This window comes from Ammodytes marinus, assembly GCF_949987685.1.
Source record: "Ammodytes marinus genome assembly, chromosome: 18".
Lineage (NCBI taxonomy): Eukaryota > Metazoa > Chordata > Actinopteri > Uranoscopiformes > Ammodytidae > Ammodytes > Ammodytes marinus.
The window spans coordinates 10,907,145-10,924,733 of NC_137222.1; the positions used below are offsets into that span (position 1 = coordinate 10,907,145).

The 17,589-nt window shown below is 42.3% G+C and overlaps 1 protein-coding gene across 3 annotated transcripts; it reads left to right on the plus strand.

The window, feature by feature from the left end:
• The first annotated feature begins 1,205 nt into the window (after nt 1-1,205).
• LOC307265266 (uncharacterized protein) lies at nt 1,206-13,288 on the plus strand. Of its 3 annotated transcripts, XM_080046922.1 has the most exons (17): nt 1,206-1,369; nt 1,547-1,609; nt 3,749-4,417; nt 4,785-4,857; nt 5,032-5,377; nt 6,164-7,147; nt 9,131-9,211; nt 9,321-9,433; nt 9,547-9,605; nt 9,708-9,797; nt 9,890-9,933; nt 10,028-10,200; nt 10,752-10,822; nt 10,970-11,118; nt 11,218-11,362; nt 12,011-12,157; nt 12,463-13,288. In XM_080046922.1, the coding sequence occupies exons 3-17, from the start codon at nt 3,941-3,943 to the stop codon at nt 12,745-12,747; spliced, it is 3,237 nt and encodes a 1,078-aa protein (XP_079903048.1). In that variant the 5' UTR covers nt 1,206-1,369; nt 1,547-1,609; nt 3,749-3,940; the 3' UTR covers nt 12,748-13,288. The 3 variants fall into 3 exon arrangements, with proteins under 3 accessions (XP_079903048.1, XP_079903047.1, XP_079903049.1); XM_080046921.1 differs by having other exon boundaries at nt 1,206-1,609; XM_080046923.1 differs by lacking the exons at nt 1,206-1,369; nt 1,547-1,609 and adding an exon at nt 3,184-3,305.
• Nucleotides 13,289-17,589: the final 4,301 nt, after the last annotated feature.

Below are 17,589 nucleotides of genomic sequence, written 5' to 3' on the forward strand. Positions count from 1 at the left end.
AATAATATCAAGAAGAAATGCAAAACTATAGCAGCAACACTACTAATACTACTAGCACTACCAGCACCAGTACTACTACTACTAAATGAGCCACTAACTAGCATCATACTTACTCACTGACTACAACTGAAAGGATGCTCACAAAAAGGCTAGGTAATGCTAATATTTTAATACCAACGGTAATCATGCTAGTGACATTGCTAACAATATCCAGAGTGAAGCTAAAAACGGTAATGTGTATACATGCTATGAATGTGTAAACCAGTTGTTAATAACGAATTACAATGCTACATATTATTACTGACCAATTGGTTAACTAGTTAGACTACTACCCAAAGGGGTTAGCTACTATGCTTGAACCAGAGTGCAAATGCTAATTGTTGACGCGCATAATAAATGCTACTGCGAATAAGCTAACCATGTTTTGAATCTGATGCTAATCTGTGTGAATAATGAAAGCTTATTATCCAAAAATTCTCAGTAAAGCTAAAACCATCATTTAGCTGCTATTTCTAAACTGGTTACAATAATTAGATGAAGCCAAAAAAATAAAGAACATAGTAGAATAAAATATTCAAATCATGTTAATAATGATTACTAATGCATTGCAAACACTGTCAGAAATGCTAAAACTATTATTTAACTGTTATATTTCTTATTTGGGCAAATCAATTAAATTAAGGGGAATGAGCAGACAAAAAAAGACATTAGAAAAAAAGTTTAATGTTTGCAGTCTATTTAGTCTTGCTCTTACAGGTAAGTAAGCGTTTAAAAATCCCAATCTTATCTTTGTTAAGTAAGCGTTTAAAAATCCCAATCTTATCTTTGTTAAACAGGCTTTTCTGCCAGAAACCAAGCCATTTAACAAATAGACAGACAGGCATGGGTTGATTCCAGTGCAGCCAGTGACTTGTGCATATTGTATCTGGATGCCTTCTGGTTTAACCACATCATTCCAGGTGTCATTTGCAGGAATGAAACCGAGCCACTCCTTTCACCCGACCTGTGTGTGTGTGTGTGTGTGTGTGCTTGAATGCCTTCAGGGTCAGTGGGCGTGGTTCGGGGCCTCTCAGGTATCTCTGAGCGCTAGTTATCTGCCAATCACAATGTGTCCTTTTCTTCCTCTTTGTAGCCACTCAGCAGCTTTCCCCTTCTATTCGTCCTCTAAACCTAACCCCCTATCCACCCATATCTGCTGGGAGACAAACAGGACAGAGGGACACATAAGTCTAGTTTTTAAATATTCAAAAATGGAAAGGAAGCATGAGGGTTGAGGAGGAGTACCCTGTCCAGACTTGGACTTGTGACTTGCATGCATCTTTATGCGACACCACAGACCTAAACCCTGCTCGGCTCGAAGGGAGCGGATGTGAGGCTTGTTTGTTGTGCGCAGCAGGTTCAGACGTAGTCAACTGAGGGTTATTTGTGTGCCTGTGTGTGTGTCTGTGTGTGTCTGTGTGCGAGTGAATATGTCTGTGAAGGCACGGCTCTTTGACAGCGGTATAAGCCCAGTATAATGCAGTGGTGTGTTTTTCCCTCTCATCAGACCTGACTTAAAACCTCACAAGCCGGCTGATCATATGATGTTGCTTTAAGGAGCCCGGAGGGGGTAAGTCACGCTTCCAAAGACTCCTCTTTAATGAGATTTTTCAGTGTTTTGGTTTTGCTCTTTTAAATGTTTGAACATGAAGAAATTAGCGAATGACATACTAGGCGGTCTTTATCTTCCTTTGACAAATTCTATTATTACACACACACGCACGCACGCACACACATGTGCACACACACACACACACACACACACACACACACACACACACACACACACACACACACACACACACACACACACACACACATTTTTTAGTCTTATCACAGCTTTCACTTAACCCAGTTTGGTGTTCCTTTTTTTAATCCTCTCTGGTATGTGTGTGTGTGTTTTTTTTTATACATATTTGTATTTCTCCTTTAATATTGTGTGAACCATCCTGTCAAGCCTGTGATGTGCTGTATAAACTTCCCATGCATTGTGATCAACTTCTTGTGCTATTTTCCGCTGCAGGGCGGACTGCAGTTTGTCTGAGTAATATCACGTTTGGCTAAAAGTCTCCTGATTTTATTTTATTGTTTTCTCTTTGATGAGAGTAAAAACCTGATTCTTTCTCATCATCTGAGCTTTTATATATACAGCTCTGGAAAAAATTAAGAGACCAGTCTGGAGTTTTCTTAAATCTTCATCTCTACATAACTTATTGAAAATGCTCTTAATGACTAAAAATGTATTGGAATTTGGTAGAAATGTTGTCAGTAGTTTATATTATAAAACCAAAATGTTCATTCTACTCAAACATATGCCTTTTAAATAGTAAAACGAGAGACACTGAACATTTGGAGTGGTCTCTTAATTTTTTCCAGAGCTGTATATATATTTATATGTATATATATATTTTTTTTTCTTACTGATATTATCATAAACAGTGCTGCCAAAGATAACACAGCACACAGAGGATTAACTGCATTATTATGTGCAACACAAAATATTTTGAAAAAGCAGCCAGAGATTGTAATCTGTCTGGTGTAAAATTATTTTTAAATTCAGTTTATTATACTGCCCATTTCCAACAAGCAAACCTCAAGGAAGACAATACTGCTTACAAAATCTTTAATAAAGGTTTCAGCATCTCCACAATTTTAGATAAAAAAAACAGTGTGATTCTTTTACAGATCCTCTTTGTTAATCTGCGTTACTGTAGCACTTGTTGCACCCTGACAGGAACTGAGAAGTGAGCACCCTCACAGGAAATGTGGTCAAGGTCTGTCCCGGATGTGGGTTGCATGACGTGTCAAGAATAATGAAGATAGACAGAAAAGTGTAGAGAGAGAGAGACAGAGAGAGAGAGAGAAAAAAGATTTAAGGTGTTTTATTGTTCATTAATGTTGTTGATGTAGCCTGGGTGTTATTTGAAGAGATGCCCCTGGTTTGTTTTGACATCATGCACATCTCTCCTAACGGTTTGATCCTTTGCACAGTCTCAGTGCTGCGTGGTGATAAAACGATAAACACACAGGAGGTGACAGACTGTTAAACTGCTCACCAGAAACAAACCCCCCTCTCTCAAACCCCACCCCTCCGCCTCTCTCCTAATCCGCACAACACCTCCGTCTCGCTTTCTCTCTCGCTCACTTGCTTGACTGATTTTAATGTGTCCGTGCTCAGGAAGTACACATTTAAGAAAATGACAAATGAGCAGAATGGGATAAAAAAAGACAAACACCTTCTCCGAATTGGATTATTTGAACGTACGGTGAGTGTGTTAGTGGTACTTTTGTGATATCACGGGTGTCAGTTTATTTGTACTCCTTGGAGTGTTGGGTGTATTTTTAAAATGCTCTTCGCAGTAGTTTCACACATATGCATACATTTTTTTTCTTTTCTTATAGCCACTGGAAAGACATGCCTGTTATGACATTACTATTAGCAAATATACATAGAGCAGTGTTATGAATGGCTTTTTGTCTATCAGCATACCAGATATCCCTCCTGGGGCTTCCCCAGAAATGTTTTTTTTTTTTTATTATTTGTTGTATACTGTGCTGTTTCTTGAGGAATCTGTTCAACAGAACAATTTTGCTTTTGTTGTTACACGATATCAGGCTCCCACAACTCGAGTTATTCATGTTGCCTCACAGGGGGTGGGGCGGATTTGTGGTCTCTAACCGTTTTTTTTCTTTTCTTCTCTTGTCACAGATCTGTAAATGGCATGTTTGGAGGTCGTAACCTACCTCAGGATTTTACTTGTATTGGATCTTACAAAATGATCATCCTTCAAACAGCAGAGGAGAACATCGTATAGCAAGACAACATCTACATATCCAACAGCTTTCACCAAACCCCCCCTCTAAACAACCCCAACAACTGTATTGACTGAGATACGTGCCAATGGAGGAGGAAAGCGTGCGCTCCTCTCGGCCAGATGTCAAGGAGCCAGTCCCTCGTCTGCCCCAACAAGGCTCCTGGACCTACATCAATGGAGAACAACTGGCCAATGTGTGGGAAGAGACAGAGGAACAGGTAGACCAGACACACGGGATGGATCAACTCCCCGAGGATGCTGAGCAGTGGGAGCAGTTAATATGGCCCGTGCAGCCCATGACCTGCACCAGCCCTCCGCTCTCCTTTGCCACGGTGCAGTGGGACATGCCTGATCCAATCATGATGATGAATGACAGTAGCTTGGCCAATGAGCTGGCCTCTGGCGACGTGACATATCTAGTCCCCGCCTCCTCCTCGTCACTTCGCCCACCTCAAGCCGCTTACCCTGAACTTTGCACGCAGCAGGCGGACGCAGAGGAAGAAGACAGGTTTTATTCACCTCGTCTGACCTCAGATCTGGAGTGGACGGGAAATGGTTTTGAGGTACGTACTAACTGTATGGGAGGTGAGGCAAAGCCAGGTGCGATGTTGTCACACTGCCGTTATTTAGAGTTTGGCCTATTTATTTCTGTGCGTTTTCTGAGACAGTTTCCTGTGTCAATAACCCCTTCCGTAGCCGAGCGTAGACCTCGACATCCGTCACCAGCTCAGTCTTTATCTCCTTAGAAACACGTGTTTGAGTAACTACAGTATAGTGGGTTGAGCAGAGATGAGGGGGAAGGGAAAGAGGCAACATAATGCTGGTCAGATGAGGCTCGGGGTGCCCAGGCATGATGAACCTGCTGGCAATCACAAGATTTTCTCGCACAACTTGCGTTCATGATTGATGGGCCTGTGTTGCAATTTCCAGCCATGTGATGCTGCAGATGTGCAAGAGCCGACGACACAGGAAAAGGAAGGATCAACCCAGGAGCTGTTAGACGGTATGTGTACCTCAGAGAGACATCTTATTTAGGTGTCAAACAGCAAATGTTTCTTCATTTGTTGCTGAGTTTGAGCACAACACATTTGTGATTCTTGTTTTACTGAAGTTTTTATTTATTAGAAATGAGTTCTTGTTTAATCGCTGAAGCGTGGTATTCATATCCATCTTTCAGAAATCCCAGTGAGGACAGACTCAGAAGCAGAAGCAGAGGAGGGACACCAAGCATCCGCAGATCCTGTTGAAACTGCAGACTCAATCGATACTCCTGAGGCCACTGAAGGCTCAGGAGACGAGACGGATAATTTTGTATATTTAAAGCTAGAAAAGGAACAGGAGGAGGCCAGCGTTCTGCTGACAGGACAGGGACACACAGAGGAAGAGAAAACTGCAGCCAATGCTGTTGAGACTGAAGAAGAGAAGGAGGAAGAAGGAGAGGTAGAAGAGGAGCCCAGTGTGACAAACGTGTCCTCTACTGAGGGAAGTGGAGAGACAGAGGCTTTCAGTTGTCTGAGTGATGTGTGAGTATTGTGGGCTTAACTTCAGGCCAGACACTGCTAGTGAATAGTTTCATAAAACTTTGCCAGTTGATTACTTAAATTACACATTCATATTTTGTATTACAGTTATTTTTTCAGCAATGTTCCTTTAAATACATTTGTAAATTTGGCAATATGTAGCTAAATGCATACATTTGCATCGCTTTGAAAACCAAACATCTAGATGTTGGATAAAGCCAGAGTGAAAATCTCTATTTAAATTTTACAAATTTAAATATATAAAGCCTGTTTTTGCCTGCAGTGTATCGCCTTACGAAAGGGGAACAGGAAGTGTGCTTTAACAGCAAAGGCTTCCAATATGTTAAAGGTGCAGTGTGTAATATGACATCATCAAGAAAGTTCTACAAAGTTCTAGAATGCAACACTCCCTGGGTAACCCCACCCCTTTTGAATAATAACAGAAGCTACAGTGGCCTTCAAGGACAAGAACAATTCTAAATTTTGAACAATGCACCTGATGACATTCCAACTATGACACTTTCAAGATGGCGGCACTAGGCCTTGGTCCAAAATATGCAGAAATATGGACATATATGAGACCCTTTCTAAGGGAAAAAATAATAATTAAATTTTTTTTTCAGCTATTATGCACTAAATTAAATGTACTTATAGATATTATAATTACTTTCTACAAAATCTGCTAGGAAATAAAACCCAAAATTCTACACACTGCAGGTTTAACCATGTCACAGTATTAAGTACTTTAATAACGTTGACGACATTGCATATTTCATCCACTCTTTGTAGGGAGACTCCTGCAGAGCCACTACAAACTGGCGACACTGGAGCGACCATAAACACAGATAAGCTAATTGATCCACAGCAGTCAGAGCTATTGGAGGAAAGGCAGAACTTTTGTACCGTAGAGGACACAGAGGTACTAGAACCGTTACATGAAGATCCCACTGGACAGACTGAAGAGCCAGACATGTGCCGAGACCTAGATCAGAACGTGGAGCCTGAACAGCCGGAGGCCGCGGACGAACACATCCAAGAGCCGTCGATACCACCGCCGTTAGAAAACACAGAGAGGATAGAAAGCTCACCGGAGATAGAAGAGCCAACTGAGATCTTTGAGGACGCACTAGATCAAACCGCTCTAGGGGACATTGAGGTGTCACCTGAGTCCCAGCTACCCGAAATGGCCCAAGAGCCGGAGCAGAACCAAGCAGAGGAGGCACACTCTGATGAGCAGTTAGGACAACAGGTGGAACTGATGGAGGAGTCAACCCTGTCTGAGAAGGCAGACGACCTGCCACTGCCAGAAGAGTCCATTCAATCAGAGCCGACAGTTTGCGTTGAAGCAGAAGCCCGGGAAGACACAGAGCAGCAAAGTATGGCCGTCCCGTCTGAGCTCCAGCAGCCAGAAAAGACTGATGAGACTGATGAGACCGAAACGACGGAACAGCTGTTGCCTGAGACTGAGATGGCCATGAAGACAGCGGAGGCCCAGTTCAATCAGGTGGACACACAGGCGGAGGCGTCACATCAGGCAGAAGAAGAAGAAGAAGAAGAAGAAGAAGAAGAAGAAGAAAATGGAGGTGGCGAGGGCGCAGCCGTGCAAACAGTTGTAGCCAATGGAGAGCTGCAGCCAGAACCCTCTGAGAAGGCGACACTGCCTCACATGAACGGAGGTGAGCCGGACAGAGAGAAGGCTTGCCGCCTCGCCCAACGGCTGTTTCAGTTGGATGGGATCCAACGCGTGGATGTGGTGAAGCACTTAGACAAAGAGTAAGTACATATTGTTTATATGTTGTTGTCTTGCTTTCTTCAACATGTGCAGCATTAAAAGTGATGTGTGGCATCACTGAAAACATGTGCAGCCATACAGGAGGCTATGGAGACGGTGCATTGATGTAAAATAATGAATGAATGATTTAAAAAAAAATTATGTTATGCATACACCATACAAGACACCATGCAATGAAATAAATCGTTACCAGAGTGCTGCGCATACAATTTCAAAGAATAACAAAGGAACCAACTTTCACACTCCGATCCGCTGACAAAAACCTTTGCTATGGTAATTCAAGCAGAAATTGAAATGCATCAAGATCAAACAACCTTGGGACTCCACTTAACCCCAATCACACAGCTCGTGAACAACCTCAATAACCAGAGGAAGAACCATTGGTCAACTGCGCAACTAAAGAGCCAAAAGAGATGAACACATATACACATATTATTAGATTCGCTTTCAAAAGACATACTAACAGTATATCCACCTCCTCAAAGATAGAGTGAAGCCCGACGGAGATCTTATTTATTCCATCCTCTGCCATGTAACATTAAAGCCACTACGAGTAACATTGCACGTTGGCGGCCCCTTTGGACAAAAGCGGTAGTATTTTTATGATGCCAGCTGTCGTGAAGCTGTTTTCTAGCTCGTGCCGGGCATGCGAGATTCAAATGATCAGGAAGCAACATAGTGCATGTCCGTGTGTTGAAAGTGTGAGGGCACCGGACTCTTTTCGGCTCCGTGAGAGTGGTTAGTGACACAGCATCAACTAATGCCAGTCAGTGCTACACACACCTGATTGCAATGAGTTGATGCAGTGTCACCTCTCATGGAGCTGAAAGATTCCGTGTCCTCACACAAAGCGAATGAACGAGAGACGGCAGTTAGTATGGATCACGATGAGGTAATGTGTTTATGTTGTTGTAAATAATTACTATTTCAGATGATGATGCTGGTGAGGCAAAGTAAACTTTGTTTTAGTAGGCTACCGCTCATTCATTTAGGAGTAAACACTGCAGTCCAGTTTGCTCCCGTGAAATTGTGTATACGTTGCTTGGCAACGCCCTCCCGCCCGCCTATCACTCTCCCTTTTAGCTTTTCTTCATTGCATTTTCTTTTTTTTCTTTGATGGTTCAGCCCCGTTATAAGTCATTATGACGACAAATAACTGTCTCAAACAAGGCTCCCGCTCCCCTTCCCTCACCTGGAGGGATAGGCTTCTCAAATCACGTTGCTGCGCCACACTGTAATCTGCGACCAATACGGATATGTGACCATAGAGCATGCACGCGTGAACCGAAAATCGGACTGGGTGTACGACCAGACCAAACGCAGTAATAAAAACTCTATAAAAACGTCTTTCTTTGCACTGATGGTCTCGTTTGCTGTTAAATGTAATTTATGATTATGAGAGGAAACATGTTTAAAAACTGTTTAAAAGACATTTAAATGTTACTCGGAGCTGCTTTAAAGGGGCACTCTGCAAGATTTGACAGATTTTGATAATGTCCTCTGTGTCTTGTCAAAGTCTGAGGAAAATATCCCCTGTGATGTCTTCAGGAGCATGTTGGCTACCGATCAGTAACAGGAAGTCTGTTTTAGGAACTGGGGGCGTAGAGGTTAAAATAGTTTGGCACTTACCAGACATGAGAGAGTCTAACCAAAGATGCTAATGAGTTGCATTATGGGAAGTGTAGGAGCCAGTCTTTTTGAAGTCTGACCCATACCAGAAACAAAAAAAAACAGGGTATCTCTCAACCTATTTTGGTTATGGCTATGCTTGATATTTGGCCATCATATTCAGGAAGTCACATGATTTAAATATTTATTTTGTTTAACCAGACCACATCATCTTCCTCTGCATCCAATTCTGACTGAAGCACCAACAATCACTCCCACAATAACAGTCCCATTATTCATGTCAAGATATTTAGTTATAATTGACGACTCTGACACAGAATGTCTCCTCTGTTTAGTAATGACTTCAGTCGGGCTGTCGGGGAGGAGTACCTCAAATTCTTTGACTTCACCGGACACACTCTTGATCATGCCCTGAGGTGAGAATTATGGAGTTGGAGATTGTTTGCTTTCTTGTGTGTGCTGCATTTCTCACAAAAGAAAGATGCATTGTAATCTTTTTATTTAATTGTATTCTTTCTCTTCCAGATCTTTCCTGAAGGTGGTGGTGCTGATAGGAGAGACCCAGGAGAGGGAGCGTGTGCTGCAGCATTTCACCTGCCGTTTCCACCAGTGCAACCCTGAGTCCTACTCCTCCTCTGGTGAGTGGCGGCCGTGGTTTTATTAATGTTTTCTTATTCTTGAAGATACAGCAGCCAGCATTTGCATGTGATGGATACATGTGTCATTTCCCTTCTCTCTTGTATATCCTCAGGGTCTGCGTTGGCCCTTACATGTGCTTTGATGCTTCTGAACACTGACTTGCATGGACAGGTGAGAAGAATTTATGACGAATAACATCTTACAATTGGTTCTGACGTGGCGCTGTGTTACTAAATACGATGATCTCTGTGTGTTTTGTGTGTATGTTAACAGAATGTTGGAAAATGCATGTCCTCCTCTAAGTTTGTGTCCAACCTGGACACGATGAATGAGGGGGAAAACTTCAGCAAAGACCTCTTAAAAGTAAGGCTGTCTTTGATCCGTTATTCCAGAAAATCAACGTCAAATTTCCTAACTACCCTAACCTCTCTCTCCCCTTTTCATTTTCATTGCAGAGTCTTTACAATTCCATAAAGAATGAGCCCCTGGAGTGGGCCGTGTAAGTGGACCGATACAAATTGTCTTAAAAAAAATCATCTATTCTGCCTCTATCATATCGTTCACTCATCACAGTCTTTCTTTGCCCGTTAAAGTGACGAGGACGAGTTGAAGAGCTCTGTGTTATCAGAGGAAGATGCGTCAGACTGTGCGTCGCTGCGTTCTAAAGCCAACCCCTTCCAGGATGTTCCCCATGATAAAACGGCCTCTGTGGTCAAAGAGGGGTTCCTCCAGAGAAAGATCCACGCCGACATTGACGGCAAACGCAGTGAGTGATGCATACAACTTGAAAGTCTGTGGTTTAGCTGATTTGACTTTTAAACAACAATACATATAAAAGCAGGAACAACATAATTTTTGCATTTCTTTTTTATGTTGTTTAATAATGACTATTTTGAATTTATATTTTAGATTATATAACGGTTGAACTTAATTTTAATAATTTTATATTTTATTCTTAATTCATGAATACACGTCTGAGAACTCCATATTATCCTTTTTCTTTTGCTAACAAAGTTAAAGAGTAACTGCACCCCCTGTTTGAGCTACTGCACGATTTTGAAAAATGCATTCAATAATTAATAGCACCTACTCTTGTAAGAAAAACTTTGTTGTATGTAAATTCATCTGTTGATGTATACTGTATACAGTAGGCCTATGTTGAACATGTTGATAATGTTGTTCAGCATCAGCTCTTCCTTAATATAACAAAGGATGAAGCCTGCGTTCTGATCATTTCTTGCCTGTTAACTTCTTATTTCCTAATAACGTGGAGAGCTTTGATATGGGCTGTCTAATCTTGGTGTTTCTGTGTTGCAGCTCCCTGGGGGAAAAGAAGCTGGAAGACTTTCTACGGAGTGCTGAGGGGAATGGTCCTATACTTACAGAAGGTCAGTTACTCAGAACTATCCAACAGGATTCTTAACAGTACCCAATGTTGTAAATAACATGTATTGTATATTTAAATAGAATTTAGGGTCTTTCCAAATTCTCACTACTTTTCAGTAATTTCCCCTGTGTGTGTGTGTGTGTGTCAGGATGATTATTTCAGGAGGGATCAGCCTAGCCAAGGAGAGGTGGTGAGCGTGCATCACTCTCTGGCCGAGCAGGCGGCCGACTACACCAAGAAGCCGCACGTCTTCCGTCTGCAGACAGCTGACTGGAGGGTTTTCCTCTTCCAGGCCTCGTAAGTCACACAGCACACAGGGTCGAAGTCTGACTGTGTTTTAAAGTGTGTGACACGGACGTTATTAACAACAACACGGGTTTTGTTTTTCCCTCTCAGATCCAGAGCAGAGATGAATTCCTGGATCAGCCGCATCAACCTGATATCGGCTCTTCACTCCTCGCCACCGTTCCCCGCCGCCGTGGGCTCCCAGAGGAGGTTCTGCAGGCCCATCCTCCCCGCCTCGCAGTCCGCTCACACTCGGGTATTTGTGACATAATCACTACAAGTCACTTGAATGTGTTCATGTGTTTTTCAGTATTTTATATGATAACCAAAATATTCAAACAGCTGTTTGTTTACGTTTCTTATGAATCCCATTTGTTTTCATTAGAATTTAATTTTCTCCCGTTTTTTCAAGGTTGCGTAACTATAGCCAAATGTGACAATACCGGGAAATTGATAATGGCTTAAAGTCTTTCACGTAGACCCCTTGATTTTTTTCTTCTTCTGCTACAGTTTCCTTTCATCTCACCAAATATATTGTGTTGATTCTTGTCTTGACTCACTTGTCATGTCTATTTTCACAAAGAAGAAAAACTGAAAAAAGTTTGCCAACTTATGCTAACATTAGGCTCCATCAGCCAAGACCAAATAAGGCTGTAGCATTAAAACCCCCCGAGTGTACAGAAATGTGCAAAGGTAATTAATTGCATTGTTTCACTTTAAACAGTTTGTCTTTTCGTTTGTAGGATTCCTTCCTACATACTCTTCTAACTTTGAACACAGCACAGGAATGAATCACATGAAGCACATTTCTCATGCTTCACCTGCACAGTTGGAGTCAGACTGGGGTTAATACTTTCCGCCCGTTTGCATGAAATCAGTTCCTCTGTTCTACTCTCCCATGCAGGAACGTCAGCTGCAGTCTCATGCAGGAATGCTGGAGTCCTTCAAGGCAGACCTGTTGTACCTGCAGCAAAACCAACCAGAGGGCAAGAAAGCCAAAACCAAGGAGCTGGAGGAGCATCGAGTCAGAGCCGAGTACCTGCAGCGCGAGGTTAATGACAGTGTTCTGAGCCAAAGTGTGTGTGTGTGTGTGTGCGTGCGTGCGCGTTTGTGTGTGTTTGTGCTTGTGTGTGTGTGTGAGCGCGTGGGTTTGTGTGTGCGTGGGTGTTCATGTGCTTGTACAACTTTTCTTGTGAGGTCCAAATAGAGTTTTAAACCTTATGAGTGAGGTCATTTTTGGAGAGTTAGGACGTTTTGGCGTGTGTGTGTGTGTGTGTGTGTCATGTGTGTGTAATACAAGTTAAAAAAGACCCATAGGTGACCCCCCTCCCCTTGTCTCTTGTTTAAACTGTGCAGATGTGTCGCTATGAGATCTACATCATGGTGCTGGAGGCCTGTATTAGCATAAAGAAGAGCAGCAGTGGCAGCAGTAGCGCATTGAGCATGGCGGAGCTGACGCTGTTGGATAAAGCCACGTGCTCCCAGGAAGAGGACGAGGGAGACGGGCTGAAAAAGGCTTACTCCAGCCCCTCTCTGGAGCTGGAGACGCCTCCTCCATCCGTCATCAAGGTCAGACGCAACATCTCAGAACGAAGGACTTACCGCAGGACCATCATACCTCGATGGAATAAAGAGGCCTGAAAGAGGTTTTATCCAGATGTATGAATGTGTCTGTGAGCTGACGGGACTTCAGTGTTGTAGGTTGAAGAAGCTATGAGCAGAGAGAAGAGCAACACCCAAAGTCGTATCTGAAAATCTGCCTCCTCAAGTTATTGTTTTAGAGTTTTTAAGCATTTTTTTTTTTTTTTAAATCTTGTGCACTTTTACAAAAATAAACTCTCAGGGAATCCCCAACCCTTAATCTCTCTGAGAGGTGGGCGGGGGCCTGATTCATTTGACGAGTGACTCAAAATGTCTGGACCTAATTTATTTAGATTTGTCGTGATAAGTTTGGTCTGTAGTGGTACTTAAAATAGTACAAGTCTGCTTTTAATGTTTTATTTTTCATTCTGGCAAAAAATGTGCCTTTGAAAGTGTAAACCACTAGAGTGTGCTGTAGTACAGCTCATCTCTGACTGGGGGGAGCCACTGGATGTGCGGTCTGTTGGTTTCAAACTAGTTTTGAAAAAATCCTAATTGCACTTTTATTGTGTGTAAAATGTTGATTTGTTTTCTATCAGTATTGAGGAATTTTGTGTAACTGTAACATATGTTTATTTTTCTCCAAATTGAGAGTACATTTTTAAAATGTTATGTATTTTATGTATTTTTCTCTATTGGGGTAAAAATAAAACATTACTTATTTTTGTAATGGGTGAGGCTTTTACTGGATGTAAAACATGTTGGTTTGAGGGGGCCTGTAATTCAGTTTGACTTTAGAATCTAGATACAACCAGTAGTAGATATTCAAACATTTGCTAAACAGTTATTTGTTTGTAAGCTGAAATGTCACACTCAAAAAATGCTAGTAGACGGTGAGATGTAGCCCTACAAAATGCAGGCATAAGAATACATGCAGAAGAAAAGCTTACATGGGTATGCAAAGTCATGAAGGCTGTCTTCTTCTTTGTTTCAAGAAAGCAAAAGACACAATATTTTTTTTTCTTTTTTCTTTAAGAGATCTCTAAATCTGCTTTATTATAAACATTCTAACACAGTAGAAAAGGGTAGTGTATGTGTGAATGCTACTGACCTTCACAATTGTGCTGTGAAGCGTCATTTCAAAATACCAAGCCACTAAATTGTTTTTACAGTAGGGGAGAGTGGATTGAGTAGTGCCAGTGGGGAAGAAGTTCCACCCCTTGTTTCTAGAAAACGATAGAAGAAATTGGAAATGTGACCACATATTTAAGAAGAGCCATCCATTTGACTCATCCTGTAAATAAGGGAGACACTTTGAATAAGATATAAGCACATTTAAGCTCAAAAAACTGTTTTTTTGCCTTTCAAAGTAACATTCACATGATCAAGGTTTTTTTATTATTGTGTCTGAACAATTATAGACACGTTAGAAAACATTTGACACATGTTTTAGTGCTTTAGTATGCTAAACTTTGTGTATATAGTTAGCACGATGTCAGCCCTAAACTGCTGCATCATGCTAATCATCCACAATTCTGGGGTTGGGGTGATTTGTGCCAAAGGGCCTGGGGGTGAGTTATAAGTAAGTAAGTAAGTAAAATTTATTCATAAAAGCACATTTATAACAGTTTGCACTGTACATAGGTAAACAATGAAGGTAAAATAACAATTACAAAAAAAAAGACATAAAGCCCAGACATCCACATACAAACAAAGATAGTAGTGCATAGGTAAGATAGTTAATGGGGAGGAAAAACCATGGTGTACAGATGGGTTTTGAGCCTTGATTTAAAGGCAGAAATGGAGGGGGAATCACATATGCCAGGTGGCAGTTGGTTCTACAAGCGCGGAGCAGCTAGTGCAAAGTAAATTTCTGAGAGTTGTGCCATTGGCATGGCTATATACGCTGGTCACCAAAAGAAAGTGATGGTCTACAGTAGCTCAGAAGAGACTGACATCTCCATTCCACTTAACGACACCACTGATGAGAGTTCAGATGGCCATACGATGATGATGGTGACTTTGTCATTGTGAGCTTTGCAGGTAAAACCATTAGATCTGCTAGGCCTTGTTTATGAAAATTGACCTTAAATCTTTGTAAAATATTTACTTTATTTACTTTAAATCTTAAATAAGTAATTGTCTAATGGATTTGTCTTGCATTACAGTTTATGAGATATATATCAATGGCACAATTTACCCCATGGTATAGACACCACACCGGGGGCAAGTTGTGCCACAAGACAACTTTTTTTCCGAAAGCTATATTTCTGAAACAGTTTATTTCAGATCCAAATTTATTGTTGCCAGAGATGCACCACATCCTGGAATATACATACATATTTTAGTTAGAGACATTACTGTCAAGGCCTCAGTTTAAAGTCACTTTGAGTAAAAAGTGGCACAGCTGGGAGCGCCCTTAGCTCAGTTGGTAGGGCGTCCCCCCCATGGGCCTCGGCCAGCAGCGGACCCGGGTTCGATTCCAGCCCGCGGTCGCTCTCTGCATGTCACTCCGCTCTCTGCCCCATTTCAACTCTGTCTCTACACTATCAATAAAGCATAAAAATGCCAAAAAAATACCTTTAAAAAAAAAAAAGTTGCACAGCATCCCCCCCAATCTCCCATACTAATTCTTTTAAACTACATATTATCCAAAGGGACAGGGAAAATAGATTTAAAAAAAATAAAAAATAACTATTCGAACCTTTAATTAATATCTTGGACACACAAAAATAAGACATCTCTCCAGTTACCTTGTATCTTGCAACAAACAACATACATGTGAGGTAAATTACCATCATGAGTCACATTTTTCACACAGAGGAGAGATATTTTATGTCATTTTGCTTTGGAATAATGTAACCCATGTTTGATTTTAAACTGTAATGGGCAGTGGCGTGCATTCATGGAGCACGTGTGCATGTACGCTAAACTCTTGTCCTATAGGCCTATGTCATTTTGTATGAGTATCTAATTCTTTTCCCAATCCGCTTTAACATTGTCTGTAGTTGGGCGGGACGTATCATATAAAAGGGATATCATGTGATCTGACCTCCTTCGGCAGTCATCCAACCTGTCTGACCCTGCTTTCTCAGACTGAGTGCTCTTACATCATTTCTGACTTGGAAAAAATGGTTGTAGCTGATGGAAAGATGCGAATGATCCTTATATGTATAAATCACCTAGGTCACAGTGAGTCTTGCCGACTGATCAGACTGATTGAACCTGATTTTTTAATCAAATAATGGGCTTCAATTACAGTACATTTTTTTTTAATGTGGCATATTTAAATTTGAATGATACTCCTTGTTTCACCTCAACTCCAAAAAACAGATGAAACAGATCTCGAGGTGTGTTCCTGTGTGTGTGTGTGTGTGTGTGTGTGTGTGTGTGTGTGTGTGTGTGTGTGTGTGTCTGTTCTTGGTTTGTTTGTGTGTGATCACTCTCAGTGGCACGGGCCCCATTTTGTCTTCTTTCAGGCTGACATGTCGACCTGGGGCCATCAACAATGAGAGCAGGATGTCTGGAATCAAACCCCCCACTACATCCCACCCCACCCCATCCCAACCTCCACACACACACACACACACACACACACACACACACACACACACACACACACACACACACACACACACACACACACACACACACACACACACACACACACACACACACACGCACACACACACACACACACTGGAATGTTGTGTGACAATAGGAAACGCAATGAAGAGCACAGACAATACAGACACACACCATCCCGTCTGGGTGTCCGTATTGCACTGATCGAGGCGCTGGACGAATGGACATTCTAGTTCGTCTTGTGAATTTAATTCAGACTCTTTTTCTTGTGGCCCGACGGCAGGTGAATCTCAGGAGCCTCTGACCGATCATCTGTGCTGTGCTCGGTTAACGTGATAATGCTCGACTTCTTGTCCTTTGAATGGAAGCAGTCTCCATTCATTGGCAGGAATAACAACTGCTCATTAAGATAAAGTCAGATTCTGGAGATGAGGGTGACTGATGGGCCACATGATTGACAGGGGCCCGGGGCCATCATAGCACCTTGAGGGAGGGGGCCCAGCACGCTGAAAGGCGACGCCATCTCGGCTAACCTATATGCTCTCGGGCCTGTGACCAAATGCTACAGCCATTGGCAGCCATTAGTGCGGCATGTTTTTCCAGATCAAGATTGAAATGTTTAATCTGTGCTAAAGTTGCTCGTTTGGCGCCGGCGTGGCAGAGGAGCTCGCCCACCGGGGGAAAAACAGCCCTTCTCACATGGCCTGTGGACCATGACCTCGGTGATGGTGGCCTTGTTTTTGGAGTGCCATCTCTCTCCTCTTCTCCAACAACAGCAATAATAATGACCGGCCTGAGCAGCAGCAGCAGGGGCTGCGTTTAGCTGCTGGGTTCAGAGGGCATCCTTCCCAAGGAGGTGGTCCTGTTTTTTTTTTGTTTTGTTCCATCTGCGCCACTCCATTCTCAAGCTTTGTGCCACTCAGTCAGGCCTGGGTGGGTAATTCAAAAAGGCAAGAGCTCAAGTTGTGATCATTAGGGGCTTGTCCAGCACGGGCTCCAAAAAAAGCGAGACCCCGACACGTAAGGTCACTTCTCACCCCGACGCCCCTTTTTTTTCTGTCTTTCTCCTCCCCTTCACACACAAGGTTGGTTTGAAACATTGTTCAATGTCCACAGTGGCTTTGAAATGCTCAGTAAATTGAAGCCACAAACAACTGCAAACACTGCCAGCAACACATACACTTTACTGTAAACACTTGCATTCAACCCTGAGATTTTTTTTCTCCCCCCCTGCCCCTCTTCATGCTTCTCCTGACGCACATTCTCCATCTGCTGCAGACGCTTTGCACGCTCTACTTGTTACTTTTTTAATCTCTT